The sequence below is a fragment of the Bison bison genome, unplaced genomic scaffold (genome assembly GCF_000754665.1).
Source record: "Bison bison bison isolate TAMUID 2011002044 unplaced genomic scaffold, Bison_UMD1.0 scf7180017864122, whole genome shotgun sequence".
NCBI classification, from domain to species: Eukaryota; Metazoa; Chordata; class Mammalia; order Artiodactyla; family Bovidae; genus Bison; species Bison bison.
Window position 1 is genome coordinate 477,010 of NW_011494694.1, and position 13,992 is coordinate 491,001.

At 50.7% G+C, this 13,992-nt stretch overlaps 1 protein-coding gene across 1 annotated transcript in view; it reads left to right on the top strand.

The window, feature by feature from the left end:
• SFT2D1 (SFT2 domain containing 1) overlaps positions 1-13,992 on the top strand; it is a 41,403-nt gene that overhangs the window by 13,707 nt on the left and 13,704 nt on the right. Inside the window, exon 2 of the mRNA XM_010839591.1 lies at positions 13,799-13,913. Within this exon, the coding sequence (XP_010837893.1) occupies positions 13,799-13,913 (115 nt within the window). The remainder of the gene's footprint in view (positions 1-13,798; positions 13,914-13,992) is intronic.

A 13,992-nucleotide genomic window follows, 5' to 3' on the forward strand; every position in this document is an offset into this window, starting at 1 on the left:
GGTCCCAGTTGCAGCTGCTGAGTCTGGTCCATTGGCAGGCAAGCTGGCCCCTGAGTACCCCGAGTGGTCGGGATGTCAGTCTCAGCAAAGAAGAGTCCTCGCCAGAGTCGCCATTTGTTGCAGGAAGACGGACCCCTTCCAGGGCCCGAAACTGGGCTCTTGTCTAACACTCGGGAATGAATTGTCCGAGGAGACAAATGTGCTGACAAAGCAAGAAACTCTACTGGGAAAGGGCGCCCGGGTGGAGAGCAGTAGGTAAGGGAACACAGGAGAACTGCTCTGCCGCGTGGCTCGCAATCTCCGGTTATGGTGATGGGATCAGTTTCCGGGTGGTCTTTGGCCAATCATTCTAATTCAGAGTCTTTCCTGGTGGTGCACGCATCGCTCAGCCAAGATGGATGCTGGCGAGAGGGATTCTGGGAAGTGGACGGACACGCGGTGTCTCCTTTTGACCTTTCCCGAACTCTTCCTGTTGGTGATGGCTTATTAGTTCCGTATTCCTTATCAGGATCTCCTGTCATAAAACAACTCATGCAAATGGTTACTATGGTGCCTGGCCAGGGTGGGCAGTTTCAATCAGCGTGCTTCTCCTAACAGAATGTTGATGTTCACTCTTGCCATCTCCTGTTTGACCACTTCCAATTTGCCCTGATTCAAGGACCTAACATTCCAGGTTCCTATGCAATATTGCTCTTTACAGCATCGGACCTTGCTTCTATCACCAGTCAAATCACAATCCAAAACGCCAGTTGTGTTTTTGCTTTGGCTCCATCCCTTCACTCTTTCTGGAGTTATTTCTCCACTGATCTCCAGTAGCATATTGGGCACCTACCGACCAGGGGAACTTCAGATGTTCAAGCTGGTTTTAGAGAAGGCAGAGGAACCAGAGATCAAATTGCCAACATTCACTGGATCATGGAAAAAGCAAGAGAGTTCCAGAAAAACATCTATTTCTGCTTTATTGACTATGCCAAAGCCTTTGACTGTGTGGATCACAATCAACTGTGGAAAATTCTGAAAGAGATGGGAATACCAGACCACCTGACCTGCCTCTTGAGAAATCTGTATGCAGGTCAGGAAGCAACAGTTAGAACTGGACATTGAACAACAGACTGGTTCCAAATAGGGAAAGGAGTATGTCAAGGCTGTATATTGTCACCCTGCTTATTTAACTTATATGCAGAGTATATCATGAGAAACGTTGGGCTGGAAGAAACACAAGCTGGAATCAAGATTGCTGGGAGAAATCTCAATAACCTCAGATATGCAGATGACACCACCCTTATGGCAGAAAGTGAAGAGGAACTAAGAAGCCTGTTAATGAAAGTGAAAGAGGAGAGTGAAAAAGTTGGCTTAAAGCTCAACATTCAGAAAACTAAGATCATGGCATCCGGTCCTGTCACTTCATGGGAAATAGATGGGGAAACAGTGGAAACAGTGTCAGACTTCATTTTTGGGGGCTTCAAAATCACTGCAGATGGTGACTGCAGCCATGAAATTAAAAGATCCTTACTCCTTGGAAGGAAAGTTATGACCAACCTAGAGAGCATATTCAGAAGCAGAGACATTACTTTGCCAACAAAGGTCCGTTTAGTCAAGGCTATGGTTTTTCCTGTGGTCATGTATGGATGTGAGAGTTGGACTGTGAAGAAGGCTGAGCGCCGAAGAACTGATGCTTTTGAACTGTGGTGTTGGTGAAGACTCCTGAGAGTCCCTTGGACTGCAAGGAGATCCAACCAGTCCATTCTAAAGGAGATCAGTCCTGGGTGTTCTTTGGAAGGACTGATGCTGAAGCTAAAACTCCAATACTTTAGCCACCTCCTGCGAAGAGTTGACTCATTGGAAAAGACTCTGATGCTGGGAGGGATTGAGGGCAGGAGGAGAAGGGGACGACAGAGGATGAGATGGCTGGATGGCATCACCGACTCAATGGACATGAATTTGAGTCAACTCCGGGAGTTGGTGATGGACAGGGAGGTGTGCTGTGGTTCATGGGGTCACAAAGAGTCAGACACGACTGAGCGACTGAACTGAACCGATGAGCAAAATCTACTGTGTTTGCAATATTTTAAAGTTATTTTGAAAGGAGACATCCTAAAGGACAAAGATGAGCTACTATAAAAATTGGGACATTATCACAAGTGTGTAGGAAGCACTTAAGATGCGCCTACATACCACTGTGCTCCCTCTTCCATGGATAGAGACTGGACACAAAGGGGTTAAATAGCTTGTCAGAGACCAACCATGCAGCCAAGGGGCTTGGGGTTTGAACTCAGGTCTTCAGGACCAGCACCCACCACCCAAGCACCAAGCAACTTGGTCGATCTCCATTGCCAGTAAATGGAGCGCTCACCTAATTTCTTTAACTTTTCATTTGTATCAGGGTGTAGCTGACAGTGTTATGGTAGCTGCAGGTGGAGAGCACAGACACTCGGCCACACAGACATGTGTCCATTCTCCCCCAAGCCCCTCCAGTCCAGGCGCCACATAACATTGAGCAGAGCTCCCCGTGCTGTGCAGCAGGCTCTTGTTGGTTATCCATTGTACAAACAGTATAGTGGCTCAGATGGCAAACAATCTGCCTGCAATGCAGGAGGCCTGGGTTCAATTCCTAGGTTGGGAAGATCCCCTGAAGAAGGGAAAGGCTACCCACTCCAGTATCCTTGCCTGGAGAATCCCATGGCCAGAGGAGCCTGGTGGGCTACAGCCAATGGGGTCGGACACAACTGAGAGATGAATACTTTCTTGGAGTCCCAAGAGAGACCCCAACCGTGTGTACGTGTCGATCCCAAACTCATTATCTATCCTTTCACCCCAACCCCACCTCGGCAACCTTAAGTGTCAGACGACAAGTTCTGACGTGTTAAATGCCGGTAGTCGCAGCAGATAACACATCTGTCTTACCTGATCTCAGCTCAAGTTCCACAGGCAGGATGTACAGGCATCTACATCCAGCTAGAGTCTTCCTACCCAGAACTCAGACTACACACAACAGTCAGACAACAGAAACTTCATTCTGTGGATGCAACGCAACCAGGCAAGTCCTTCCAGAAAGCCTGGGGCACACACCTGCCTTCCCAGGAGGACTCTCTGCACTCTCTCCAGCCCAGGGCACACACCTGCCTTCCCAGGAGGACTCTGTGCACTCTCTCCCATTTACATTGGCACCTGTGAGCTGGTCCCCAGGCAGAACTGCAAGGTCAAGGCCAAAAGAAGTAAAGGGGAGGCTGCTGAATAAGGTGGGGGGCGGGGCACGGGAGGGATGGGAGGGAGGAAGGGAAAGGGAATTTGTCCGTATGTGAGTTTTAGCAGCCAGTTAATATTTGGGGTTTTCAATGAAACACACAAATCACTAGGTTCCCCTAAGCCGTCGGTCTGTCTGCAGGGAGGACGGTGCTCCTCCTGATTTAAGTCGTGATCCCCCAGAGGCACAGTCACCAGGCTGGACTGGAAGGACTCTGTCCCGAAGGCAGGGCCTGGAGCCCACACACACCTGACTCTCCCAGAAGCAAGGATAGTCCAGAGCGGCTTGGCCCTCCGAGGCTCGCCCCAGACTTGAGGCTCTTCTGTGGCAAAATTACGCCATCTCGTGGCCTCACGAGATTCGAACGCTGAGGTCATGTTCAAGATTCTGAGGACATGAAGACAAACAGGTGAGGCTCAGGATGGATGTCCAATCTGCTTTCTGAAGTTCAAGTGCGCATTATTCCGGAGTGAAGACTTCCTGCAGCTCAGTCCGCTTGGGTAGTGCAGTACCAAGAAAGAGTGCTGGCTGCCAAGAGAGACCCCAGCTCACGCATCTGCGAGGTTAATATCCTTTGTAGCAGCACAAACCAGTTCTTTCCTTTTACCCTTTGACTGTGTGTGTGCTAAGTCACTTCAGTTGTGTCCGACTCTGGGCAACCCTAGCCTGCCAGGCTCCTCTGCCCATGGAATTTCCCAGGCAAGAAGACTGCAGTGGGTTGCCGTGCCCTCCTCCAGGGGATCTTCCTGACCCAGGGGATCAAACCCATGTCTCTTACATCTCCTGCATTGGTTGGGGGGTCCTTTACGTAACATTAGCGCCATCTGGGAAGCCCCATCTGAACACAAATTTGAAATTCATTTTCTTACCCAGGGAATAGAACTTGCAAAAGGTGCAACGAACCAGAAGTGCATGAAATAATATTATTTCTATGTAGAAACATGAAGAATTTAAAATAAACAGCAGAAAACCTGAACAAGTTCACAGCAACCGAGGGACCAGGCTGAGAAACAACCATTGGTTTATCTAAATAAATGATGCTAATATCCGTCAGTCATGGAGCAAGCACTCAACACGTAGCAGGCAGAGTCCTAGGTCTCTGCTTGCATAATCTCATTTAATCCTTCCAACATCCCGATCATGTCAGCACCATTATAAGTCCCAGTTTTCAGCGAAGATAAAGGAGGCAGAGACAAACACGAAGTGAACGGGTCATTTGAAACGACAGGGTTCAAACACAGACCCAACATCTGTATAAGCGGTATAAGCTGACTCCCTCTGCTTCAGCCAAGCCAGCTTCAAGGAGCGTGGTGCGGGTCCAACATCACTCTTTGACCCCACTGTGGTCAGGAAACCCTTCTGGACACAGCAGCTGCGCCCACACACCCCGCCTACAGCTGGCCATGGCCACGGCTGGCCTGGGCTTGGCTCCCGACACTCACCTTGCAGGTGGCTCCACGGTGGTGCCCACCTCTCCACGGTCCCCAGGCTGACGGCTCCTTTCTGCATAACCTTGGTTAAGCCACTTTGGTATTGACTGGGTCCCTCTGCAGGAACGGCCACCTTGGGCCGGGTCACACCTGTGCCCAGGGCCAGCCCCCACCTAATGACAGGTGGATGCAGAAGAGGAGCCTGGACCTTTCTCCTCCACATGTTGCCCCCAGCCCGGATGGGCCTGCAGCCCCTGCCGGGACTCTATTCCAAGTTCTGAGTGCCCGTCTGCTTCTATCACCACCCACCAGGCTGGTCCTGCATCCTGCGCACACACCTGCTGCTCCGTCTCCGTGGGGGCCCAGTCGGGGCAGGTGGTAAGGACCTGACGTGTGTCTCAGGGAGCCCCACGCAGGTGTGGAAGCCGAGGGGCCGTCTTCCGCGTCTCTCTTGTCAGCGAGTTGAGAGTCGAGTCAGAGACGAAGCAGAGAGGCAGGAATGCCCACCACGAGGGCATGAGGCTCGGGCTCTGCAAGAGAGAATTGAGATGGAGAATGAAGAGTGGAATCAGTATAGACCTGGGAACTGAAGTCTATGGAGTTCAGCAGCAAATCCTTGTTTTTGTGCAAGTATCCCTCCAAACCAGCCCGCTGAGTAGAGCTGCCCCGGGCTCGCCCTGTCTGCCCAGTGGGGTCAGTACGTAGACACTCACCGTGTATATCTGTCCTCCCAGGGGCCCGCTACCCGGAAGCTCTCACTTCAGGGCCCAAGACTCTGTGTCCCCAACAAGCCCCTCGCGCTGCCTTCAGGGGCCTCTAATGTCCAAAGTTAAAGTCACCACACACTGTTTTGCTTATGCTCCTTTTTGATTAAATATCATTTCAAAAGTTCTTCATGCTGAGACAGTATCTTTTTCTTTTCTGAACAAAGTACCAAGTAGAAAATAAATGCACTTTTATCCACTAATCCCTTAAAGGGGGGATTATGTTATTTTTAATTGGACCATAAGTTAATCGCACCAATACACATTCATTTTCTGTGGGTTGCATCCGGGTTGCCATGGGAACATATTTTAACCATTTGTGTCATCCTGCAGTCGTGTTTCCATCAATCAATAGGGATTTAGCAAACGGAGCAGGAGAAATAGATTATCAAAATGCTGAATTTCCTTTTGCTTTTAAAAAAAATGGCAATGGGAAGATGATTGCTTTACATGGCTGTGTTGGTTTCTACCTACTTTTGCTTTTAAGCTAGCAACATCCAAAACTCGTTTATAGCTGGTTCATTAATTCGAAGCTGTGAGAGGTCCACTTGTTTTCAGAGGCCAGCAAAAGGGTTTCCTGCAGGTCTCAGACGGACGTGAATAGGACGCCTGGAAGCCCCATTCACAGCAGAGCTGAATCCGCAGCGGCACCGGTGTAATGCTGAGGACGCCACCTGTCGACAGAGGGTGGAGGAAGACCAGAGTCCCGTTCTTACCGGCCAGGCCCTCTCTGCTCTTGGGAGACAGGATTCAGGGAAGGCATTTTCGCTCGTCAAGCAGCTCGAGGTGTAAAACCTTTTCTCGGGGAAGGCATAATGCCCAACAGATAATCAGAAAAAGAATCACTTTTGTGTCCTTCTTTGGAAAACCACATGTGAGTAAAATGGAGAAGCAGGATATTTTCCAACGGAGCAGACCCCTGGGGAACACACCCCTCCACTTCTCACTCAGGGGCTCACGTGGCTCAGTGCCCGGGCAGGGACCCGGGGTCAGGGCACTCTGGGCACCACTGGACACCACCTAGCTGGCACATGGCCCAGGTTCCAGACCTTCTCAGCCATGGAGGGAGGACCGGTGGACACCCGGGTGGAGGAAAGGCCTGGGTCATGTCAGCCGTTTGAATACCCAGCTCATCTTTCTAGATCTCACCAGCCCTCCAAGGGGGTAGCTACGCACAGGACAGGCTCCGTACTGTTCATATACTGACAACTAGACTAGCTTTCTCCCCACAACTAACTTTAGATGGCAGATGGAGGCAACTTATGTCTCAGACTCTTTAAATATACTCTACTTATATTACTCATGAGAGTCCCTGGGACAGCAAGGAGATCCAACTAGTTAATCCTAAAGGAAATCAACCCTGAATATTCACTGGAAGGACTGATGCTGAAGCTGAAGCTCCAATACTTTGGCCACGTGATGCGAAGTGCTGACTGATTGGAAAAAACCGTGATGCTGGGAAAGACTGAGGGCAGGAGGAGAAGGGGATGACAGAGGATGAGATGGTTGGATGGCATCACTGACTCAATGAACATGAGTTTGAGTAAACTCCGGGAGACGGTGAAGGACAGGGAAGCCTGGTATGCTATAGTCCACGGGGTTGCAAAGAGTGCACAATTTAGTGGCTGAACAATAATTGTTACTCATTTATTAATTCTGAAAATATCCTCTGAGCATCTATCACAGGGTGGGGTCTGGACACAAGGCTGCCCTCGGCCAGGCAAAGCCAGGGAGAGACTGGTGACCCTGCTTAGGGACGGACACAGCAGCACGGAGAGCTCCAGGCAAGGGACCCTGGTCACGTTGTAGGAGTTCCAGGAGGGCTGCCCAGAGGAGACCGAGGAGATCAAGGGAGCTGGCCAAGAAAGGAAGTCTGGAGGAGCTCGGGGTGGGTGCGGCACACGGGAGCAAGATTTCAGGCAATGAGAACAGGGTAGACAGGCCTGTTGGTAGGACTGTGGCTTCTGCAGACTGAGCAGGGAGAGCCGGCTGAGCTGTGGGGCTGTGGGTGTCTACTGTGTGTGTGTCCGTGTATGTGTGTGTGCGTGCGCGTGCCCGTGTGTGCGTGTGTGCGTGCGCGCGTCCGTGCGTGTGTGCGTGCGTGTGTGCGTGTGCGCGCGCGTGTGTGCGTGTGTGTGTGTGCGTGTGTGCGCGTGTGTGCGTGTGTGCACGGAAAGGCAGTTGCGGTGATGTGTGAGGCTGCAGTGAAGAGCTGGGCTGCGTCGTGACCAGCTCTGCGAGTTACCCGGTTTATCCGGTCTTTTGTTACTTCGTTAACGTCTTTCACTCTGAGGATGGAGGGGAGTCGTTGGAGGCTCTTCAGCAGAGGAGAGAAATGAATAGGCTTAAAACGACCTCCATGCCACGTGTGGACAACGGCCGGAGCGGGACCAGTCTGGGCAGATGAGCTGGAGCTGACACCGGCCACTTCTGTGCCGCGTGTCTCCCGGGACGGTGGTATTGTCACATGTCGTTTACTGGCCCCCACATCTGTCTGCCCCGGGGGGAGGCCGGTCTGGCGATCATCTCAGGGTCCCTGCTGAGTCAGGAGAGAGAGTGGGGATGGCGCCAGGCTCCTGTTGCAGTGGGACCCTTGGAGCATCTCTTTGCAGGGATGTCGTTGGGGATGGCACAAAGGAATTGGGGTCTCTGCGGGGCCACAGGGATCATCAGAACTAAGGCTGTTTCCCTAAAGGCTTACCTCTTCTCTGCTCATTTCACCCACGTCCTTCGAGGCGTGCGTGCCTGCTAAGTCGGTTTAGTACACACTGTGGAGGAGTTAGTCACTCAGTCGTGTCTGACTCTTCGCGACCCTATGGACCATAGCCCGCCTGTCCATGGGGTTCTCCAGGTAAGAATACTGGAATGGGTTGCCATGCTCTCCTCCAGGGGATCTTCCTGACCCAGGGATCGAACTCTCATCTCATATGTTTCCTGCATTGGCAGGCGGGATTTTTGTTGTTGTTGTTGTTGTTTTTACCACTAGCACCATCTGGGAAGCCCATCTTTCTAGGTGAAACTGACAGACTTTATTTTCTTGGGCTCCAAAATCACTGCCGATGGTGACTGCAGCCATGAAATTCAAAGACACTCGTTCCTTGGAATAAAAGTTATGACCAACCTGGACAGCATATTAAAAAGCAGAGACATTACTTTGCAAACAAAGGTCTGTCTAGTCAAGGCTATGGTTTTTCCAGTGGTCATGTATGGATGTGAGAGTTGGACTGTAAAGAAAGCTGAGAACCAAAGAATTGATGCTTTTGAACTGTGGTGTTGGAGAAGACTCTTGAGAGTCCCTTGGGCTGCAAGGAGATCCAACCAGTCCATTCTGAAGGAGATCAGTCCTGCATGTTCATTGGAAGGACTGATGCTGAAGCTGAAGCTCCAGTACTTGGGCCACCTCATGTAAACTGACTCCTTGGAAAAGACCCTGATGCTGGGAGGGATTGGGGGCAGGAGGAGAAGGGACGACAGAGGATGAGATGGCTGGATGGCATTACCAACTCACTGGACATGAGTTTGAGCGATGTCTGGGAGTTGGTGATGGATAGGGAGGCCTAGCATGCTGCAGTCCATGGGGTCGCAAAGATTCAGACACGACTGAGCTGCTGAACTGAACTGAACTGAACTGTCCCCAATTCCTTCTCTTCTACCCACACTTTGACAACTGGACCTGACCCTCTGCCTGGGAGTAGCCTCACAGCCTTAATGGGAAACCGACTTTATTCACTCAGTCCTCACGGAGGTAAAGCTCAGTGTTACATTTCGTACCAAGGTTTTCTGCCATGTCCTGAGAAGCAATTAAGATGAGCTGATAAGACAGAGTAAATGGCCAGTGATGAACTGTTATCAGCTCTATCCCGAGTTCTGCACTCTTTCTAAGGTACTTCTAGCTGCATAGGGACTCAGATTTGAGTGTAATTTCCTAGCTGAATTGTCACTGGAGAGTGTCTGATACAACTTTCTACCAAGTACTGTATGAAACCTAAGAAATGAGAATAGGAAATTTGAGATGCTTTATATTACCTTTGTTTCAAGATGCTTAAAATGTTGCCATGGGGTTGGGTTCCTGCATACCTCTCCCCAGGCCCCTCTGGGAAGCCAGCGCCTGTCACTACCGTCAGCCGGTGGAGGGGTGGTGGTTGGTGCATGGGCTTCCTGGGGGCAGGGGTCCTGAGGTGGGGTGGAGAGGCCTCCGAGGGCTGCTCTGGGCCTGGGCTTGTCTGCAGAGGAGACAACGTGTTCCCCAGTGGGGACGTCCTCCTCCATGACTGGGGGCTCTGCCCCTGGGACCTGTGTTTGCCTTCGACACCCCCTCTCCCCCGTGGTCAGGTGAAGGGACGGAGGAAGGAGGGACGGACGGCAGGTGTGGAGACCCCTCCACCGGCCCCCCGGCAGGACTAGAGGAAAGCAGGGACTCTTATCTCAGGGCCCAGAAAAGCCTCCCTCAAGCCTCATGTCTCCCCTCTTGGAACCTTCTTATCCCATTGCCTTGTGTGTGAAAAGGCCATTGGCTCTGGAAAGTTCTGTGTCTGAGAGGCAGGAAGAGGAAGGAAGTCAGCAGATCCAGGCTTTTGTTCTAGGATTATGAGCGAGAGGTTGGTTTCCTTACAGACTGTTCGCCAGGATGTGTCTGCCAAAACATGTCACACAGGAGTCTGCAAACAGGGACAGTTTATCTGGGGCCTTAAGGAGGGCAATTTGGAGACACAGATTCAGGGTGACCCCAAAGGAGAAAGGATCAGGGGCTTCTAAAGACACAAAGCCAGGGGAAAAAAAGGAAAAGAAAGAAGAAAACGAGGCAGGAAGACACGAGAAGTTGCCTGGAGAGGACTGTGACTGACGGATGCCGAGTCAGAAAAGATCTGTCCTTAAGGACTCCTTTGTCCTTTAGGACAAAGATTTGTCCTAAAATCATGTTTTTGGGCCAGCGTCCAATAAGCAGATAGACGGCTCCAAGTCATTTTAGGTAAATGTCCTGGTATCTTGGGGCTTCCCAGGGGGAGCAGTGGTAAAGAACCAGCCTGCAAATGCAGGAGCCACAGGAGAGGCGGGTTTGATCCCTGAGTTGGGACGATCCCCTGGAGGAGGAACTGGCAACCCACTCCAGTATTCCTGCTTGGAGAGTTCCATGGACAGAGGAGCCCGGGCGGGTTCCAGTCCCTGGGGCGGCAAAGAGTCGGACACGACTGAGCCCGGCCGCCTGCAGGCACATCTGCCTGCAGGTCTGACATCTTGCCTTTCCAGCAGGTGTTCTGGACAACTTCATCAGGTCAAGAGGTCAGGCCCCCCTCCAGGCGGAGGCCAGCAAGTCCTCTTCCTCTGTGGCCTCCCAGCTCCAAGTCACAGAGTTTGCTGAGCAATACTGACTCCGTTTAGATTTTCCTTCCACAAATGGGAAGGGAGACAGGGAACCAGAGCAGGAATTACACATGATGAAACAACAGTAATGATTATAATCACGAAACCCAACACTGATTCAGCACTTGCTGTCTACACCTACAGTCGGTTCTTGTTATCTGCACGCTATGTTTGACCAAGTTGCCGCAAAACTGGTTTACTAAGACTGAGGCACTGCTCCTAGGAGAGTCATAGGTCAGGTTCCTGTGAGCTTCTGAAAGCACTTTCCTCAGTGATCAGCCTACAACCTTGCCTGGTGTACTTCTGTTTAAAAACTTCTTAGCACGCATTATTGATTCATTCACGTGGAACTCACAGCCGTCAGCGTATAACTCAGCCTGAACGCAGCTTCTCTAACACACATTCCCCTCCATAAGCTTTCTTGTGCTTAGGGCACCAGGCAGCACTTCAGCACGAGGCTTGGGGCCTATTTTAAACAGTGAGATCACCGACAAAAGGCGCAAATGTGTGAAAAATGTGGCAGTAGGCAGGCCATGAAAGTGACGCTGGTTTGCAGAATGAGCGGAAACAAGGAGGCACAGCAGTCTGGCTCCACCCCAGCCTGACCATGAGTGCTGGGTGACCAGCTTTTCACAGCTCTGCACCTGCCCCCAGTCACCGAGAACGTGCATGCAAGTATTAACTCTGGGTTACAAATAAACTGTGGCCAGTGGGTGAATTTGTTACACAGAACCCCTGAATAAAGAGGGTCAGGAGTTGTATTATTTTTATTTCATCCTCATAACAACCCTGCAAGATAGGAACCACGATCACCTTGATTTTCACATGACACAGTGAAAGGGGAGTGGAGGTTGATTTGCCCCCAACATCACAGCTACACAACAGGGGCGTCAGGACTCTAGCCCAGGCCTCTGACTCCAGAGCCTAGACTCGATCATTGTTTCCAGTGGGTTATGCCTTCAGTGCATTTTTACACAGTATCTTTTTTTTTTTGGAAACTAAGTTTGACTCACAGGGCATGAGAAGTGAGAAAGTCCGGATCACACTCTTAAATCTCCAGTGTTATATTCTAAGTAAAATTTCTTAAACCCAGGCACAGGTTGAAACATGTGAAATTTCCCTTTTCAGGTTAAACAGAGTCAGACACTGGCAATTTCACATGGTTCAGCCTCACATATCCTTGGGAAGCTTTCTCCCCATTAATAGAGGTAATTTATTTCATTGTTTTGTATACATAAAACTCAAGTTACTATACTTCAAAAGGAAAAAATTTTTTAATGGGATAGATGTACTCTTTTTGTTAAATAGAAGCATAGAGGTTTACCATTTTACAGCAGATGTGTTCATCTATTTTCTGATCTTTTTAAATTAAGGAAAAAAGGGGAAGATCTCACACTTTAGTATAAATAGGCCAAATATAAGTATTTCCACCTAAAAGATGCTTTATCAGAACAAGTGCATCATGTTTTTCTAGGGGTCTTATGTTTTCTATCTCACTGAGATTAGATAAAATTCTACTGAAGACAGTTAGAATGGACAATAAAAGCTTTGGGGACTTCACCTTTTAAATGTGAGATTTTAGGGAAGGAGTAAAGTAGGTGATTTAATAAGCAAAACAGTAAGCAGGCATTTTCATCACGACCACAGCAAACTGTGAGGCAAAGCGCATCACTTGATGACCTTGGGAGGGGCTCCAAGGGCTTTCCCGGCTCAGTGTAAAGAACCTGACCTTGGGAGGGGCTCCAAGGGCTTTCCCGGTGGCTTAGCAGTAACGAACCTGCCTGCCAGTACAGGAGATGCAGGAGACTTGGGTTTGATCCCTGTGTTGGGAAGATCCCCTGGAGAAGGAAATGGCAACCCACTCCAGTATTCTTGCCTGGGAAATCCCATGGACAGAGGAGCCTGATGGACGACAGTCCATGGGGTCACGACTCAGAATTGGGCACGACTGAGTACACACCCAGGAGTCCGTGGAATTCACTGTACGGGAAGCCCTAGCTTCTCCTCTCTCCTTAGCGTGGTAGAGAATGAGAGAAAAAAGCCGCTACCTCACTGCCAGTGTCCACCCCCCAGTGCAGGTGGAGAACTGTGTTTACTCTGTTCAGAGGTTTGCAGTGTTTATGTACAACTGGAAAGGGGCGTTGGATTAGCTATTCCTTTTACAGGTAGGGTTTCGCTCTTACAAACTTAAACACCTCTCACAAGGAAAAAGGAAGAAGGCAGCAGCCTCTTGCTTTTTCTTGAGACAGTCTGAAGTTCAGTTGACCCTTAAACAAAACAGGTTCGAAATACACAGGTCCACTTAAACTTGGACTTTTTCCAAAGTAAATACTACAGCATTACCGGGTCCTCAGCTGGTTGAGCCCAACATGCAGAACCATGGACACAAGGAACCGAAGACAGAGATGATTCACACATAGGACAGCCCTGCTGTAAGCTACACAACAATTTTAGACTACAGTTTGGGCTGACGCACCTAACCCCCACACGGTTCAAGGCACAGCAAGGCTACTCTTTAAGACTGAACCCTTGTCCCTGTTTTCACATTGTACTAAGTTGCTCAGTGGTGTCCGACTCTTTGCGACCTTATGGACAGTAGCCCACCAGGCTCCTCTGTCCGTGGGATTCTCCAGGCAAGAATACTGGAGTGGGTTACCATGCTCTCCTCCAGGGGATCTTCCCGACCCAGGGACCGAACCCGCGTCTCTTACATCTCCTGCACTGGCAGGCAGGTTTTTACCACTAGGACCACCTGGGAGGCCCGTTCTGATACCAGCCCCCAGCATTCTTCCGTCAGGCCTGGACGGGGGTCTACGGCACAGGGCCTCGGGTCTGCGGCGCTGGACAGGAGTCTGCAGAATCAGACTCTGGTGCAGACACCGGACGTGCATCTGGGCGCTAGACCTCTGGCCTACAGTACTGGACGGCGCCTGCAGTAATGCATATCCAGTCTGCAGAGCTAGACTTCTGGTCCGGACACTGGACCCCCTGGTCTGCAGGCCTGGACCTGGGTCCGAGGCACCGGCGTCTAGGACACCTGTGAGGATCCATATTCGTGGGCCTGTTCATCCAACCAGCAATGGCCATGCGCCCGCTGGGTCCCGACTCCTGGAGGTAGGGGGTAGGTAGCGACGGCTGAACCCGAGAGGAGCGGAGCCCCACTCTGCGCGTTGCAGAGTAGCCGCTTCGTCTC